General features: G+C 39.4%; 1 protein-coding gene across 4 annotated transcripts in view; it reads left to right on the top strand.

Moving 5' to 3' along the window:
• USP9X (ubiquitin specific peptidase 9 X-linked) overlaps window positions 1-16131 on the top strand; it is a 95848-nt gene that overhangs the window by 19979 nt on the left and 59738 nt on the right. For all 4 annotated transcript variants that reach the window (XM_042034901.1, XM_042034892.1, XM_042034922.1 and 1 more), the window contains exons 2-10: window positions 1989-2242; window positions 5868-6013; window positions 6314-6393; window positions 10434-10546; window positions 10861-11079; window positions 12297-12412; window positions 12658-12909; window positions 12987-13125; window positions 14689-14841. In XM_042034901.1, coding sequence (XP_041890835.1) covers window positions 2147-2242; window positions 5868-6013; window positions 6314-6393; window positions 10434-10546; window positions 10861-11079; window positions 12297-12412; window positions 12658-12909; window positions 12987-13125; window positions 14689-14841 — 1314 coding nt within the window. In that variant the 5' untranslated portion in view covers window positions 1989-2146. The remainder of the gene's footprint in view (window positions 1-1988; window positions 2243-5867; window positions 6014-6313; window positions 6394-10433; window positions 10547-10860; window positions 11080-12296; window positions 12413-12657; window positions 12910-12986; window positions 13126-14688; window positions 14842-16131) is intronic.

The raw sequence follows: 16131 nt of genomic DNA, 5'->3' as shown, positions 1-16131 counted from the left end.
AACCAGCTCACTTCATGATAAGTCAGCCCAAAGCATTAGAGTACGGAAGAGATGAGATCAAGCAGCTTGTCCTTGGTGTCAGCTATTGTGGAACTGCAGCTGCTGGTGGACACTTCTGCCTGCAGTTTAAGCCAGCCTGGACCAGGATTGCTGTTGAAATGAGCTGTTTTACCCCTTCCCTGCTTCTATGCTACCTTACTCCTTGTGCCAGCACAAGTTTTTTATGTGGCTGTTTCGTGAACCAGCCCTGTTAAGGAAGAATAGTGGCGATTAAAGAAGGTTTATTGTGGTGGTGATGGTGGTTGGCTTAGGGCTGCAGAAGAGTGCCGTGTACGTTGGCAGCAGTTTGATTTCACTGGTACCTTGGAATCTCCATCAGGTAGTGCAGGGGAACTGACTGCATTGAACTGCAGTAGACTGCAGTGTGTGTATGTGTATATATATGTGGCAGGAAACTTACTCTTGCTAGTGCTTTCTACTTAGTGATCTTTATAAACATCAGTAGAAAACAAATACTCTGCAGGGCATTTAAAAAACCCACAAATTAAATACCAAATATATTAATTTTAAAAATTGCATTTCAAAAATCAGTGTCTTCCTAAAGAAAGTTTTGAGTTGGTAATGCATTTTTTCTGGACTTAGGCTTACTAAGCCCTATGAATATGAATTATGAAAGCTACAGATGGATTGCAGTTGAGTGTTTTGAAACAATACAGTTTTATTCAAAAGCGAACATTATTTTAGTGACATTATTAAAGATCTCCAAGTTTGTTGGTGCTGTTAATATTGGAGACTGGGCAGAGGAGTTGGAGTGTATTCAGTCAATTTTTATTGTATATGTAATGCTGTGCAAATTCACACAATATAAGAAAAGATTTTAAAGTGTCTTGGAGAAAGATAACAGCATTGAAACTTAACTTGAGATGAGACATCATAATAAAACACTTAGGAATATGCATAGTGTTACAACAGAGATTTCACTCCAGTTGTTAACTTGAGGTTTTGGTGATTGGATCAGGAACACAGCGCTGCCAAATGCATCTTGCTGGAAGCTCATACAGTTCTTTCTATCACCTTACTTGTCTTTTTAACTTTCTGAGAACTGTTTTTCTTTTATGTGGTGCTTGGAAGTCTGAGTTGCTCTGGGAAATTACATTTCAGCTTCTGTGGTTATACAATGCTTGGTGGTATTGAGTGGAATTGCTGTTTTAACTTAATGCAACTGTTTTTGTCTGTATATGATACAGTGAAGTTGAAACACAGTGAATATTGAACTGTTGTTATACCATTACAATTTCAACAAATCTGATGTCACAATTTTCTTCATATAATCTGCTAAACCACTTATTGGGGGTGGGATCGGCTTCATAGTGGGGCCAAAAGGCCAGTGGACCCAGGCTTTCATAGGCATGTGCTGGATAAAGGGAATACAGATCAAATTCCCTGGGTGAATACTGATGTGCTAATAGTTTGGCTGCAGGGTCTCTGTTAGCCTCAGCTGAGATAGAATCAGTCTCTTAATTCTGTCTGACATCTGCAGTTAAGACAGTGTCAGGTGGAGAGTATTGGAAAAGATTACAAATTTGGCTTTTTAGGCTCTTAATCAGGTCATTACTACATAGACCTTGAGCAGCACCATGAATTCAGATGAAGAATTTACTGTGGCAATTCAGACACAAAAGAGTCAGAGTAAACCGCTGCATGCATTTATTCTGAACACAGAGTAAATAGCCACCCATTTTGGATGTGTGTCAGTTTCTCAATGGTATAAAGATGATTATAAGTGTAATTTTTACTTAGAACATTAAAATCATGGTAAATATTTCAAATGTGACATGGTCAATTGTATTCAATAAAATGAAACACTAAGTATAATATAGAAGATTCTCTGTAGCAGTGTATTTGTTTCTGTAATGTTCTTTTCCCAGTGTGGATTGTGTTTCCATGCATGTATTAATACAGGATACTGTCCTTTTATTCCCCTCCAGGTTATGCAATGGTCTCTGCAAGATGTTATGTTCTTGAGTTGGAGCTTTTTAAGGCAAGCATATGCTGGTACTTCAACTTTACTAAGTGGACTGTAATTTCTTCTCTTACATCAACTACATAAGCAGACAAAATTGCAAAGATCTGCCCTGTGTCGAGTATGACAGCCACGACTCGTGGCTCTCCGGTAGGAGGGAATGATAGCCAGGGCCAGGCTCCTGATGGACAGTCCCAGCCTCCCCTCCAGCAGAATCAGGTATGGTATTAACAATCAGTTCATCTAAAAATAAAGGAATTTGTTCTGTAGAAGTAGTGTTCCTGAATTATTTGAATTTGTGTATTTGTGGAGATCTCTAGTTAAGTTAGACATTTTTGTGTGTGTGTCTGGAAGTACAACAATATTTTGAGGGTTGAAGGCAATGCTATTGGCAAAGTAAATGTGGTTGGAGAGCACTGCATAGCAAAAAATGCTCCCTTTTCAGGCAGTGGCATAATTCTTTCAAGCATACCTATTTTGGATAAGAAGCCTTCTTGGAATAATACCAGAAGCTTCCTCAAAACCACATTGTAGACTTACCTGCCACAGATCGGTAAAATTGTGCTACATCTCTGAGTTCGGTTTCTGCTCAGTTCTGCAAAAGCACTTCTTGGATATAACAGCTTACCCAGGTATCAGCTCTTTCAGAGCAGCTGTGTCTGGGTCTCCGTTCATTGTACTAGACTTCCTGAACAGCTTCACATGTTTCTTGCTTTCAGAAGACAAGCAAAAGCTTTCATATACTACATCGCGGTGTAATGATTCTTTTTTGTTGGGGGGAAAAAATACCAGAGAAAATGCTTTTAAACAATACCATTTAAAGCCAAAACCATTTAAGAGAAGAGCCACACTTGGTCATTTAATTCAGTATGAAGATGGTACTTTTTTAATACTAGAAGGTTTAGTGATTGCTGCTTCCTGCGAATGAGCTGTACTTTGAGATGTGTGGTGGGCTGACCCTGAACTGCCAAGGAAGTCTCCACTGTCGCTGACTCCCATTGCGTCAGTGGGATGGGGAAGAGAATTGGAAGAAAAAAGTGAGAAGCTGTTTGGGCTGAGATAAATGCAGTTTAATAAATGAAGGGGTAGGGGGAAACAAGTGATGCAAGTGCCATCACTCACTACCAGCTGATGGATGCCCAACTACTTCCCAAGCAACAGCTGCCTTGGGAAAAAAACCCCCGTTGTTTTATTGCCAAGTGTGATGCTCTGTGGCATGGAGTATCTTTTGGGTCATTTCAGGTCAGCTCTCCCGGCTGTGTCCCCTCCCAGCCTCTTGCCCTATTAACTGCTGGGGGCAAAGTGAGAATCACAGGATGGGTAAGGTTCTAAGGGACAGCTGGTGGTCATCTAATGCAGTTTCCCTGCTCAAGCAGGGTTCCCTAGACCACCTTAATGAGGATTGTGACCAGACAATCTCCAGAGAAGGAGACTCCACAATCTCTCAGGGCAATCAGTTCCAGTGCTTAATCAGCCTCACCGTTAAGTTCTTCCTCATGTTCAAGTGGAACTTCTGTGTTTCAGTTTTTGCTCGTTGTCTCTTGCCTGTTGCTGGGCATCACCAGGCAGAGCCTGGTCCATCCTCTGACACCTTCCTGCAGGTATTGATGAGGTCCTCTCTAAGCCATCTCCAGGTTAAACAGGCCCAGCTCCCTCAGCCTTTCCTCAATGAGATGCTCCAGTTTCTTCATCATCTTTGCCACTCTCTGCTGGACCTGCTCCAGGAGTTCCATGTCTCTCCTGTACTTATGAGCCCCAAACTGGACACAGCACTCCAGGTGATCCTCACCAGGGCTGAGCAGAGCAGCAGGATCATGTCCCTGACCTGCTGGCAGTGCTCTTCCTAATGCACCCCAGGATCCCATTGGCCACTTGGCCACAGGGACACGGTGCTGGCTCAGGGACAGCTCATTGTCCACCAGGACCCCCAGGTCCTTCTCCCCAGAGGTGTTTCCCAGCAGGTCAGCCCCAGCCCATCCTGGTGCCTGGGGTTGTTTTTCCCCATGCAGGACCCTGCATTTGCCTTTGCTGGATTTCAGGAGGTTCTCTGCCCATCTCTCCATCCTGTCGAGGTCCTTCTGAAGGGCTGCACGGCTCTCTGGGGTGTTGGCCCCTCCTCCCAGCCTTGTGTTACCAGAGAACTCGCTGAGGAGGCATCTGCCCCTCACCCAGGTCATTGATGAATAAGGTAAACAGTGCTGGGCCCAGTGTTGAACCTTGGGGGACAGCACTGGTGACAGGCCTCCAGCTGGACCCTGTGCCACTGATTACCAACCTCTGAGATCTGCCATTCAGCCAGTTCTCAATCCACCTCGCTGTCCACTCATCCCATCCACACCTCCTGAGTTTGTGAATGAGGATGCTGTGAGAGTGTGTCAGAGCCCTGCTGAAATCGAGGCAGACAACATCCCCTGCTCTCCCCTCATCCATCCAGGTAGTTCTTTCGGACTGCTGAACTTGTTTCATCGTAGAAGGTAATCAGGGTGGCCAAGCATGACTTACCTTCAGTGAATCCATGCTGACCTCTCCTGATCATCATGTTGTCTTCCATGTGAGTGGAGGTGGCCTCCAGAGTGAGTTGTTCTATCACCTTTCCAGGGGTTAAAGTGAGGCTGACTGTCCAGTAGTTCTCTGGGTCCTCCTTTTGCCCTTATTGAAGACTGGGGTGACATTTGCTTTCTTCCAGCCCTCAGGCACCTCTCCTGCCTCACTATGGTTCCAGCACTTCTCTCAGCACTTGTGGGTGCATCCCACCAGGGCCTGTGGATATGAAGTTTAATTACATGGTCTCTACCCAGTCTTCCCAACCAAAAGAAACTTCCTTCCTCTAGATCTCCTCCCCAGTCTCCTGGCTGAAGCAGCAACAGGACACATTTTCCCATGCATTTATTTTGGTTGTGATGTATTTGAAGAAGCCCTTGTTGTTAGCCTTGACATCCTTAGCCAGGTTTAATTCCAGGTGAGCCTTGGCCTTCCTCACTGCATTTCTTCATACTCTGACAACATCCCAGGTGGCTTTTCCTTGCTTCCAGCTCATGGTATCTCCTGCCTATGTCTGAGTTTTGACAGGAGTTACCAAAGAGAAAAACAGGCCTTGAATCTGTGCCTGTTAACCAACAGACAAAACACTGCTGTGTTACCAGTGCTGTTTTGGTCACAAATCCAAAACCCAGCACCCTACAGGCTGCTGTGAAGAAAATAACACTCCTTGCCAAGCAGATTTGGTACAACAGGTGAAAAACGTTCTTGAGGTTTTGTCTTCCTAAGTCTTGCTCTTCCAATTGGAGCCATTATTATTGTCAGTTCATACTATTTCTGTATATGAATAATAAGTGGCATCTGAAAAATGTGTTGTGTTTTGCATGGCCCATCAAAATGGATTTAAGAATCATGTTCTTCAAGGTTGATTAGTAGATGGTTATAGTAGTAGGTCACTCATTTTTAACAAACTCTTTAAGAAAATGTTTTCCATGATTATTTTCTTCTGTGCTTTTGTTGAAAACTATGTCTCTAATAATCAACTTCTCTGGACAAGATTTGTAAAAACTGGAGCTTCAGTGTATTTTTTTCACAGTCTGGAAACATGGTCTGCCGACAGTAGAAGCTATTACCAAAAAAACCCCACTTCCCTCGCTGGGAAAGTAGCTTGATTTTTAAACTGCCAACATAGAAAGAATGTAGCACATTTTATGCTCTGTTTTTTGTTAATAAATCTGAAATCAAATTATTTTATATTGATATGTACTTGAGATGATTCTTTGGCACACATTAGGAAGGAAAAATGCCAAAACAAGTGGCACACAAGTACAGGCAGTATTTAAAGTATTTTCCATCCCAATTTTAGACTTCTTCACCTGATTCTTCCAATGAGAACTCCCCAGCTACCCCGCCTGATGAGCAGGGCCAAGCTGATGCTCCACCCCAGCTTGAAGATGAGGAGCCTGCATTTCCACACACAGACCTGGCAAAGTTGGATGACATGATCAACAGGTATTTTCACACTTTTGACAAGGTGTAGATGATTTGTGCAAACATCTTGATAGTGGAATCAGAATTTTTGTATCTTTGTTTCACTGGACTTCTTGAAATGCTTTTTTTGTTGGGTTAAAGTTGTAAAGAGAAAGAGGCTTCAAGCAGAATGAGTTTTTGTTTGGGTTGGTCAGTGTAATACTCATCAGGGCATTTAAAAATCTGTTTCCTGAGCCTATATTAAAAGCATTACAATGGGGCAAGAGTTCTTGATTTTTCAGAAGCACAACTGAAATTGGGTTTGTTTGTTTCTGAATATAGGCCTCGATGGGTTGTTCCTGTATTGCCGAAGGGGGAATTAGAAGTTCTTCTAGAAGCTGCTATTGACCTAAGTAAAAAAGGTAAGCTGGAAGACATTTCATTATTGGATTGGTGTGTAATACTTTTTCGTCTTCTTTAGAATCCCTGGTGAAGGCTTAAAAATTGTTAATAATTTCTGTTATAGCCCTGGTTTTGAAGATTGTGTCAGAGTGCTATGCCAAATCTTCACAGATAAGAACCTTAAAAAAGCCATTAATGTAGTTAGAAATAGGTGCCTTAGCCCGAGTAGGGAAGTCGAATAAGCTCACAGACATAAAAATCCTGTCATTCCTGTCATACCTGTTTTCTGTATTCACTTTGATATCAGACCTAGTGGGTTTGGTCTTTATAGCAGATGCTAAAACTCAAAGAATTCTATTTGTTTTAACTAAGTTTCTAGTCTAGTTTTCAAATGTCTTGCCATAAATTTTTCTTCAGATTTGCACACATATACTTCTAAGAGTATCAGAGAAAAGTTAGCATTTTAAGCAGCATGGCTTAGACTAATAGTCCTACCAGTGCTTGCTGTGTCTGACTTGGGAGTAGGAGGGTTCCCTATCAGGACTGTGTATGTGTTTGTTGATTTGTACTGGTCAGATTGACAAGTTTGTCATCTGTTCTGGAAAGTTCTGTTCTCCTGGGAGGTTCCTTGTGCTTGAGTAATAGCGGAAGTTACATCAAAATAATTTTTTTGGATATCTGCACTTACGAGCTCGTTGTGTTTCAAATACAGTGTCATACAAAGTGCCTGCTCTTTCTTCTGCATAGGTGCTGGCCCAGGACAATTTCATTTCCATGTTAATAAATGTTATTCTTAGGCAGCTTTAAGACTAAAAAGATGATTGTGGTCCTGATATTCTGGGTTATCTTGATTGTTAAGTGTTTTTTGCTTTGGAGCACTCTGTGGAGAACCAAAAGTTAGGGTGCATCCTTGTGATCTGGCATAGGATAATGATATATTGTTGCCAACACTGATTTATCAGCTGGAGTTGTGCTTGGAATTGGTGGCTTTGTGTGTAGCTTGGTCTGGCAGGAATCCTCAGGCAAGTGTAGGATGTTGAAGGGATCACATCTGTTCCGAAGCAAAAAAAAAAGCCAGCTTTTCAAAAGAAAATGTAGCCACCTTTGTGTCTGCATTGTTGGAACAGTGCGGTAAAAAGGAATTATCTGCTTGTGATTTGTGAGAGAGGAGATGTATGTTCTGCCAGCTGTTAAGTCATCTTTAAAAAACCCCAAAAAACCCAAAACCTAAAAGCTGTCAGTGCAGTGAAGTAATAAGAGCAGAATGAGATTTTTAGCTACTCCTGACACCAATGTACTTCCCCAAAGCATCAGGCTTAGTTGAAAGTCCCCCCCCCCCCAAAAAAGCTTATTTTTCTTCTTGAAGTTGTGAAAAACAGTGGAAATGTATTCGTATGCTTTTGCACTTTGATTTTTAAGTTGGTGGTGTGCAATTCTGAAAAGTACTTCTGCATTGCTACTTAATTATGTTTCCTCCTACCCTCTAGATGAATTCCCATGTGTGTATGCAAGGATTATTGAATAAGGAGAAAACAAGGAAAGCTCTTATAAGTAGTTGTTTAATGTGTTACCTTTACAGCTACATCCTAGTTTGCGGGGGTCTTTTTGCAGCTTGAAGTTACATGATGGCTACCATGGTTCCTTTTAAATAACTTCCAGTTCCCAGGGAATATGATAGGGTGTAACTTGGTGTAACTGACACTGTTTTGGTAGATCAGAGCTTGGCAGACACTGTTTGAGAGTGGGGTATATATAGAGAAGTAATAGAAATGGTTCTGTTGTGTACATTTCTTAATAGATTAAACTGTGCTCCATTATGTCAGTAACATCCAGAATTGGACTCCTTGCTACCTGTCTATGGGAATTTTTCATATTCTGACAAGATCTGTTTCCAAAAGGAGGAACTGAAAGGATAAATTGAAAAATAACCAGCTTTTGAATTGCATAAACCCTGTATTTCTCACTGTATCTTATTTAAATTGTGAAGCAACAAAACCTAGAAAGACCCCACTACATGTTTTTGTCAAGCACCATTTTCTTGTGATGAGGGCTCTTAAATAGCTTTTATTCCTGACATGGCCAATGGCCATCAGCATTCTGGAGTGACTGCAGGGTAATGGCTTCTTTGTGACCCTCGCTATAAAATAAGAGTGGTATTTGCATCATCTTTAAATCTCTTCAGGGACTAAAATTGAAAGGGACATAACTGAACTAATTGAAGGTACATATGAGAACGAAGTGTCAGCATTACCACCTTCAAGTGAAAGGAGCAAATTTGACAGAGTAGTGTGAATCCTGTTAAGACTGTGACTTGCATTATTCCTGGCAGATGCATTCATTTATGGAAAATTCTCTTTTTATGTGTAGGCATCGATCCATTATTCTTTGTTAAACAATGAGCCATGCAACTATCAACAGATAGTCTGGAGTTACTTGCTAATAGAAGAAAACCTATTTGAAAAATAGCATTTAAGAGGTAGACTGATGTTTATCTTCACAATAATTCTTTAATACTTATGGAGTATTTTCAGTAATGAGATTTGCTCCAGAAATAAATGTCATAGTGAATTGGATGCTATAAATTTAAAAGATTAAAAAATGGTTTATTTTAGGGTTTTGGTTTTTTATAGGCAAGAATATTCTCCAGTCTTTATTTCAAAAGGATTTTATTGCTCCTAATATTTACACTTAGTTTTTAATATGCTGCCAGAACTTTCCAATGTGACACACACAAGCAAGATACAAGGCAACTTTGGAATTTATACCTTACTTAAACTGAAATGAGATTTCACTACACAATATAAACCTTCAGACTCGATCCCAAATCTGTGTTTTTGATGAATTGCACAGAGTGGGAAAGAGAGGTAGGCCCTAGTGACAAAAAAAATTAAATTTGTATGTGCATGGGCACATATGCATCCAAAAGTTAGGCAGCCCAGTAATGGGAGTTGTTTCCAGTACCCTCAAAGACCATTCCATTTCTCTCAAGATGATTTGTCTGCATTTCTATGGGACCACTACTGAGTTCCTTACTGAAGCTGTATCTTCTGCATTTTTTTGAAATGGTTATTTTTACCCCTCTTCACTCACTGGTTTTGCTGTTAGCAAGTAGATAAGAGAGAACATAAAGAAGAATGGAAGATAAAGATTGTATTTATTGTTATTTTTGCTAGTGTATCTATCAAAGCCTGTTGTAAACATGGGGGGAAAAAAATGCAATCCAGATCACACATTTTTAAAAACAATTCAAAAATTGTATAAAGGAGTGTAATTTTTTGAGATAGCTTTACTAGAATATTAATCCATCAAGTTTTTTGTCCATTTAAGCTTATGTAAGTTTGTTTTCATCCAAGACTTGTTTAAAATCAATTCTGAAACTTTAAACAAAATACCTTTGAAGTCCAAATGTTGTGATTTAACCCCAGCCAGCAACTAAGGACCACACAGCTCAGTGCCCCTCTGCTGGGATGGGGGAGAGAATCAGAAGGGCATAAGTTAAAAAACTCGTGGGTTGGGATAAAGACAGTTGAACAGGTAAAGCAAAAGCCTTGTGTGCCAGCAGAGCAAACCAAGGAATTCATGCACCACTTCCCATGGGCAGGCAGGTGTTCAGCCATCCCCAGGACAGCAGGGCTCCATCACATGGTGGCTTGGGGAGACAAACAACTTCACTTCAAATATCTCCCTCTTCCTTCTTTCCCCAGCTCTATAGGCTGATCATGACACCATATGGTCTGGGATACCCCTGTGGTTCTTTGGGCTCAGCTATCCTGACTGTATCCCCTCCCAGATCGTTGTGCACCCCCAGCTTACTTCCTGGCAGGGTGGTGTGAGAAGCAGGAAAACCTCGAATCTGTAAGCGCTGCTCAGCAGTAAAAAAAAAACATCCCTGTGTTAACCAACACTGTTTCCAGCCCAAATCAAAACACAGCCCTGTATGAGCTACTGAGAAGAAACCAACACCAGCACACCAAATCTGCTTTCAGCATTTAAAATGTTCATGTAACAACTAATGAAATTCCATATCTAATACTTTGTTGTTCTTTCTTATTTTAAATAGGCCTTGATGTCAAAAGTGAAGCATGCCAGCGATTTTTTCGAGATGGGTTAACAATATCCTTCACAAAAATCCTTACAGATGAGGCAGTGAGCGGCTGGAAGTTTGAGATTCATGTGAGTTTTTGAAGTTGTGTTTCTGAAGAGCATAGTTATTTAAATAAGGAAGGAGTCTGCCTTTGTGATTAGGGGGAGACTGTAAAAGCTGGATCTAATCTTTGAAACTCAGTAGTGAGCTGTGAGAAAACTCTTGTATACATGGATCTGGATGGGCAGTGGGGAAACACCTTTCTGTCATTTTTTCGCTTTATTGCCTGCAGTGTTTTAGAAGGAAATAGAGCATGAGAGATGATTTGAGGAGGACTGGAACCATGTATGTTCTGAGTCTGTCCCCTGCCACGTTCTTACTTGTTTGTTTTCTTTCTTAACAGAGATGTATTATTAACAACACTCATCGACTAGTGGAACTCTGTGTGGCCAAGCTGTCCCAAGATTGGTTTCCCCTTCTTGAACTTCTTGCCATGGCCTTAAATCCTCACTGCAAATTCCATCTATACAATGGTACTCGTCCCTCAGAAACAGTTCCTGCAGGAGTCCAGCTCGCTGAAGATGAGCTTTATGCCCGTCCTCCTGACCCACGATCACCAAAGGTATGAAAACCTTTTCAGACCAGTGTATTTTATTCTGTGCGGTGTTACATAATGACACAGGAGCTGTAGAGAAGTGTTTTTAGAGCATGGAGAAAAAGCCCTCTTCATTCTCTCTATCACTAAGGTGTTCTGCTGCTTATGACTCCTGATTAGAAACTCCTGCTTAGAGTCCTGATTTCCCCTGGCTTAGAAGGGGAAATGTACATTTCCCTTTCTAACTCTTCCTGTCTTTGGTCCACTGTCAGACTGTGTCATGTGTTTCTGTGGTAAGCTGGCACAACTCTGTTGGAATGCCATTCCTACTGTGTTAATTGGCTTGCTTGCATTTGCCAGTTGATGGATTTACCTTCTCACTTAACATGATTTTGTAGGCAACACATTTTGAGGAGGGGATTATGTGATAAAGTAGGAATTTTCTCTTCCTTACAGTTTCCAATGGTTGAAGAGGTGTTTTTAATTGGACATGAGATACTACTGTCAGTGTGGTTTTTTAGGTGGTTTTGGTTTGGTTTGGTTCTGGGGGGATGTTGAAGGTTTGGTTTTGGTTTTTTGTTTGTTTGGGTTTTTTTGTTGTTTGTTTTTGTAGTTGTGGTTTCTTGGGCTTTTGGTTTTGTTGTTGTTTTATTTTTTTAACTGGAAGTGAAGATTAGTAATCCATTCTGGTTCTTGAGTCTGAAGTTTTCAGAATTGATCTCCAAATAGTATTGATAAGACTTCAGGAGCTAACTGAATTATATATATACATATTTTCGTTTTTTTTAATTTTCTTTTTCTTTAGTAGAACTGCTGACTATTGACTTAAAAGAACTAAAGATAAAAAAAGGACTCCCCTTACATTGCTAGTTGTGTTTAGAAGAATGTTACTTTGCATTCTTAATGTTTTTATATTTGGCATTATTGCATCCAGAACAAAGAAAAAATACCAGAACTGTCAGACTTTCTGTAATAATATAGCAGCCAAAGCTGGACCTAAATTATAGTCAATTTTATTCCTATATATTTGATAAATTTCTTTGAGTAGCTCATATACAGCACCGGCTCTTTGACATGATAACAGAAGAGATCTTGTTGCCTGTTTCTGAGCATTTCCTTAAAACTGAGTATGTAAGCTATTGTGTAAAGACTTTTTAAAAGCAAATTTTGTTATTAACAGGTACTTGAAAATATTTCTAGATGGTACATTGTAAATATCAGAAAATAACTTTGCTTTATTGCAGGGTTGGCTAGTAGATCTTATCAACAAGTTTGGCACATTAAATGGATTTCAGATCTTGCATGATCGATTCATGAGTGGATCAGCATTGAATGTTCAGATCATAGCAGCTCTCATCAAGTAAGTTTTTTTTCTAAATAATGATTTATGCATTTGGAAAAGTTGGACTCAGTATAAAATACTATGTTAGCACAAAGCTTGGACTGTCATTGAAGCACTTCCTTTCACTGCATCTCTTAGCTGGTTATGTCTGCCTTCACCATTTCATGTGCTTCTAAGTAGATATGAGTTTCTTGAATTAATTACACCTTATTATATGCATGTCTACTGATTATGACACTTTCCCTTTTTTCTTTCTTTTTTAGGCCATTTGGACAATGTTTTGAATTTTTAACATTACATTCAGTGAAGAAATACTTCCTTCCAATTATAGAAATGGTTCCACAGTTTTTAGAAAATTTAACAGATGATGAACTGAAAAAAGAAGCAAAGAACGAAGCCAAAAATGATGCTCTGTCAATGATAATCAAATCTCTAAAGAACTTAGCTTCAAGAGTTCCAGGACAAGAAGAAACTGTAAAAAATTTAGAAATATTTAGGTTAAAAATGATACTTAGGTAAGATGCTACTCCTAATATAATATGCCACTGGTGACATTTTTTTCCACACTTCTTACATTCAGTTTTTCTCACAGGTTGTTACAAATTTCCTCTTTCAATGGTAAAATGAATGCACTAAATGAAGTTAACAAAGTAATATCCAGTGTGTCATACTACACTCATCGACATGGTAATCCTGAAGAGGAAGAGTGGCTCACAGCTGAAAGAATGGCGGTAAGTGCTCCTTTTCAGTGAAGTTCATTGCATAGATTTTGTTTCTCCTTAGTACTCTAACTGGAGAAGTCGCTCTATATTGTGGATCCAGCACACACTGTTTATTTTCATATAGTGTTAGAAACATTAGGTATCATGTAGTGGTAATAAAGCATTTTAATAGTAGCCTTTCTGTGAAAAAATGCTGTATTTGTGTCAAAGCTGCTGTTGAGAATTACTTTTCAGTGCTGCTAAAAACATGACTCAAAAATGGATCCTTGAATAGTGTGGGTTTTATGTAGTGATTTAAAAAACCCAGAGAAACCTAGATAAAACAAGTCTGATTCATTTGCAACTTCAGTGCCACAGTAACTCGAAATTTATGGTCATTTAAATAAGGATTTAGTCTGGGTTTTGCGCTACAGCTTTTTCTTACGAGAGTTCTAAGTGTCCACTCTGCTTCTCACATTTCAGAAACTGAAAGCTTTGGTACAGAAAGTTCTAGATACCACATTTTTGTTTTAATATTTTTGTATTTTGAATACTGTTTCTTGAATGTATGTATAGGGAACTATGAAAATGAGCAATTATAAAATTAAAATAAGAACTATTTTCTCTTAATCTTTGTGAAATCTAGTTGTGTTAAGTGATTTTTACATTGTTCTGCCCTATCTTTCTGACTGGCCACCTGTTGTGAAGTTTGTAATACAAAAGGACATCTGACAAGAAAGAATAACCGCAGTTTTGACTTTTTAAAGCAATAGGAGGAAATAGGTCTCTTTTTTACATGTTCCCTACAGTTTGGCATCTCATACAAGACCTGTGTTTTTAGTTGAAAACTTCTAGATTTCATTATTTCATGAGACCAGCTTGAATATTGTAAGTCTAATCAAGGACATAGTTGGAAATTATGATGCTGTGGATGTTTGTTTTCTCTTTTAGTGCTCAGAGCACATCCTGCTTTGCTTCACTTGGAACAAAGCGGTCTGACCGTGTCTGTGACACCACTGAGAAAATTGCATCTCCTTAAATATGGCTTGAATATTTGCCTCTGATTCAGTTAGAAGCATTTCAAAACCCCTATAAGTGGCAGTACTTAAATAATCTAATCTTCTTTATATTTCAGTCCTTTCTTAGGTCCTTTTTATGGGATATGCAGTAGGTGTACCAGCAAAGTTAGAATTGTCTTAAACAACTTGGTTTTGATACTTAATGACTGTGAATTGGAAGTTAAAAATTTTGTTTCTTGAATAGAAGAGTTAACTCTTCTTCACACTGACTTCTTATGTTTGAAATTGTTTGAAAATTTTTATGCTCTGAGTTCATGATTTTAATATGCCTGAAAAAAAATTCCCCCTAAGATATTACAGTGAAGAGGATTCCAGTAATAATCCAATAATATATTGGATTATTTTAAATGGTGATTTTTTTTTTTTGAGAGGAAATTAAAGTTAGAGATAAAAACCTTCCTCTTGTGCTTCATCTTTTTTCATCTGTAACAGGTTAGATTTTTGTTTTGTAGTTTAAATATTAATGATGGCGCCTGAATAATTTGAGATGGCACTACTTTGTTTTTATATTCAGGAATGGATCCAGCAGAACAACATTTTATCAATTGTATTAAGAGATAGTCTTCATCAACCTCAATATGTAGAAAAACTAGAGAAAATCCTCCGGTTTGTCATCAAAGAGAAAGCTCTCACTTTGCAGGATCTTGACAACATTTGGGCTGCACAGGTAAATAATTCAGCTGCTTTTCTGCTGCTGCACAGGAGGCATCTCCTTGTATGTCATGTTTAGAAGAGAGCCTGGGCTGCTTCTGCTCTGTGTTAGACAAAGCTAAAGAAAAAATTTAGATTAAATGGTGTTCTTTTTTGGGGTCCTGGAGCTCAAAATTGTCATCTCAAATGTCTCCAGTGGAAGCTACATGTATATGTAAAGCCTAAGGGAACAGTTGAGAACACGGTGCAGAGATGATAATTTTTAAGTATTAAGGGACCTTCAACATTGAGCAAAGACATGATATGTGATAGCATAGTGTTTTAAAATGCATTAAGAAATATGTGTTGGTAGTCTCTGAGCTCCCCACAGTTGTGTAAGTTTTTCCTGGGCAGAGTGTGATTAGTAAGACTTATAATAATGGCTGTTCCAGAAGTTGTTTAACTGCAAGTTCTTTCCTTTGTGTTGCAATAATTACATTTGAAAAATTACAAATTGTGCAATATTGACTTTTTTACTTACATGACTGGAGGGGCTGGGCTTCCTAGTTGGGGGCTGCATGAGTTTAACACACAGAATGGGCAGCTGGAGAGACGAAATCATTAAGAATTACTGAGTATATAGCAAATAAAAAAGAATTAGGGTAGAAACGTAAGTAATGGGTAGTGAAACTCTGATTGTACAAGTCCTGAGGCCAGTCTTTCAAGTGTGGGAAGGCTAACTTCCCAAGACAGGGAGGGAGGGCTGTACGGGTTTGGTCAGGCATAGAGTTTAATTTCTTCATAGTAGCTTCTGTAGTAACTATGTTATCTCAACCCATGGGTTTTCTCACTTTTTCCGGCCTGACTCTCTTCCCCCATCCCACTGTGGCGTGGAGAGTGAGTGAGCAGCTCTGTGGTGCTCAGTTGCCAGCTGGGTTATAGCAGGGCAAGGGCTAATAGGGGTTTGGGTGACACAGTTTACATGTGTTCATGCTGTTCTGAGACTGTAACAGTTTTGCTTAAGTGCACTTATCTTCAGGTTACATTTAAAACACTTGAGACTGCAGGTGATGTAGGGGAGGGTTGACTTGAGATCTCTGGTGTTGTAAATAACTTTATCATGCCCAGACTTCAATTCCAGCGTGGCAGTAACTGCACAGACTGAAAATCAATACAGTTTTTTCTTATTATCCCAAAGTCCTGTTAAGAAAATTTCATCATGTAGCACAGCAATACACTTAAATATTACTTGAATTAAGGTCTGGAATCATACTGTTGGTTTTCAGCTTGTGGTCTGTAGATCTTTCCAGACTGCAAGATACCTGGG

This window comes from Corvus kubaryi, unplaced genomic scaffold, assembly GCF_017639235.1.
Source record: "Corvus kubaryi isolate FWS band 111438036 unplaced genomic scaffold, C.kubaryi_AGA036_p1.0 133, whole genome shotgun sequence".
NCBI classification, from domain to species: Eukaryota; Metazoa; Chordata; class Aves; order Passeriformes; family Corvidae; genus Corvus; species Corvus kubaryi.
This window is presented reverse-complemented; position numbering and strand designations above follow the sequence as displayed.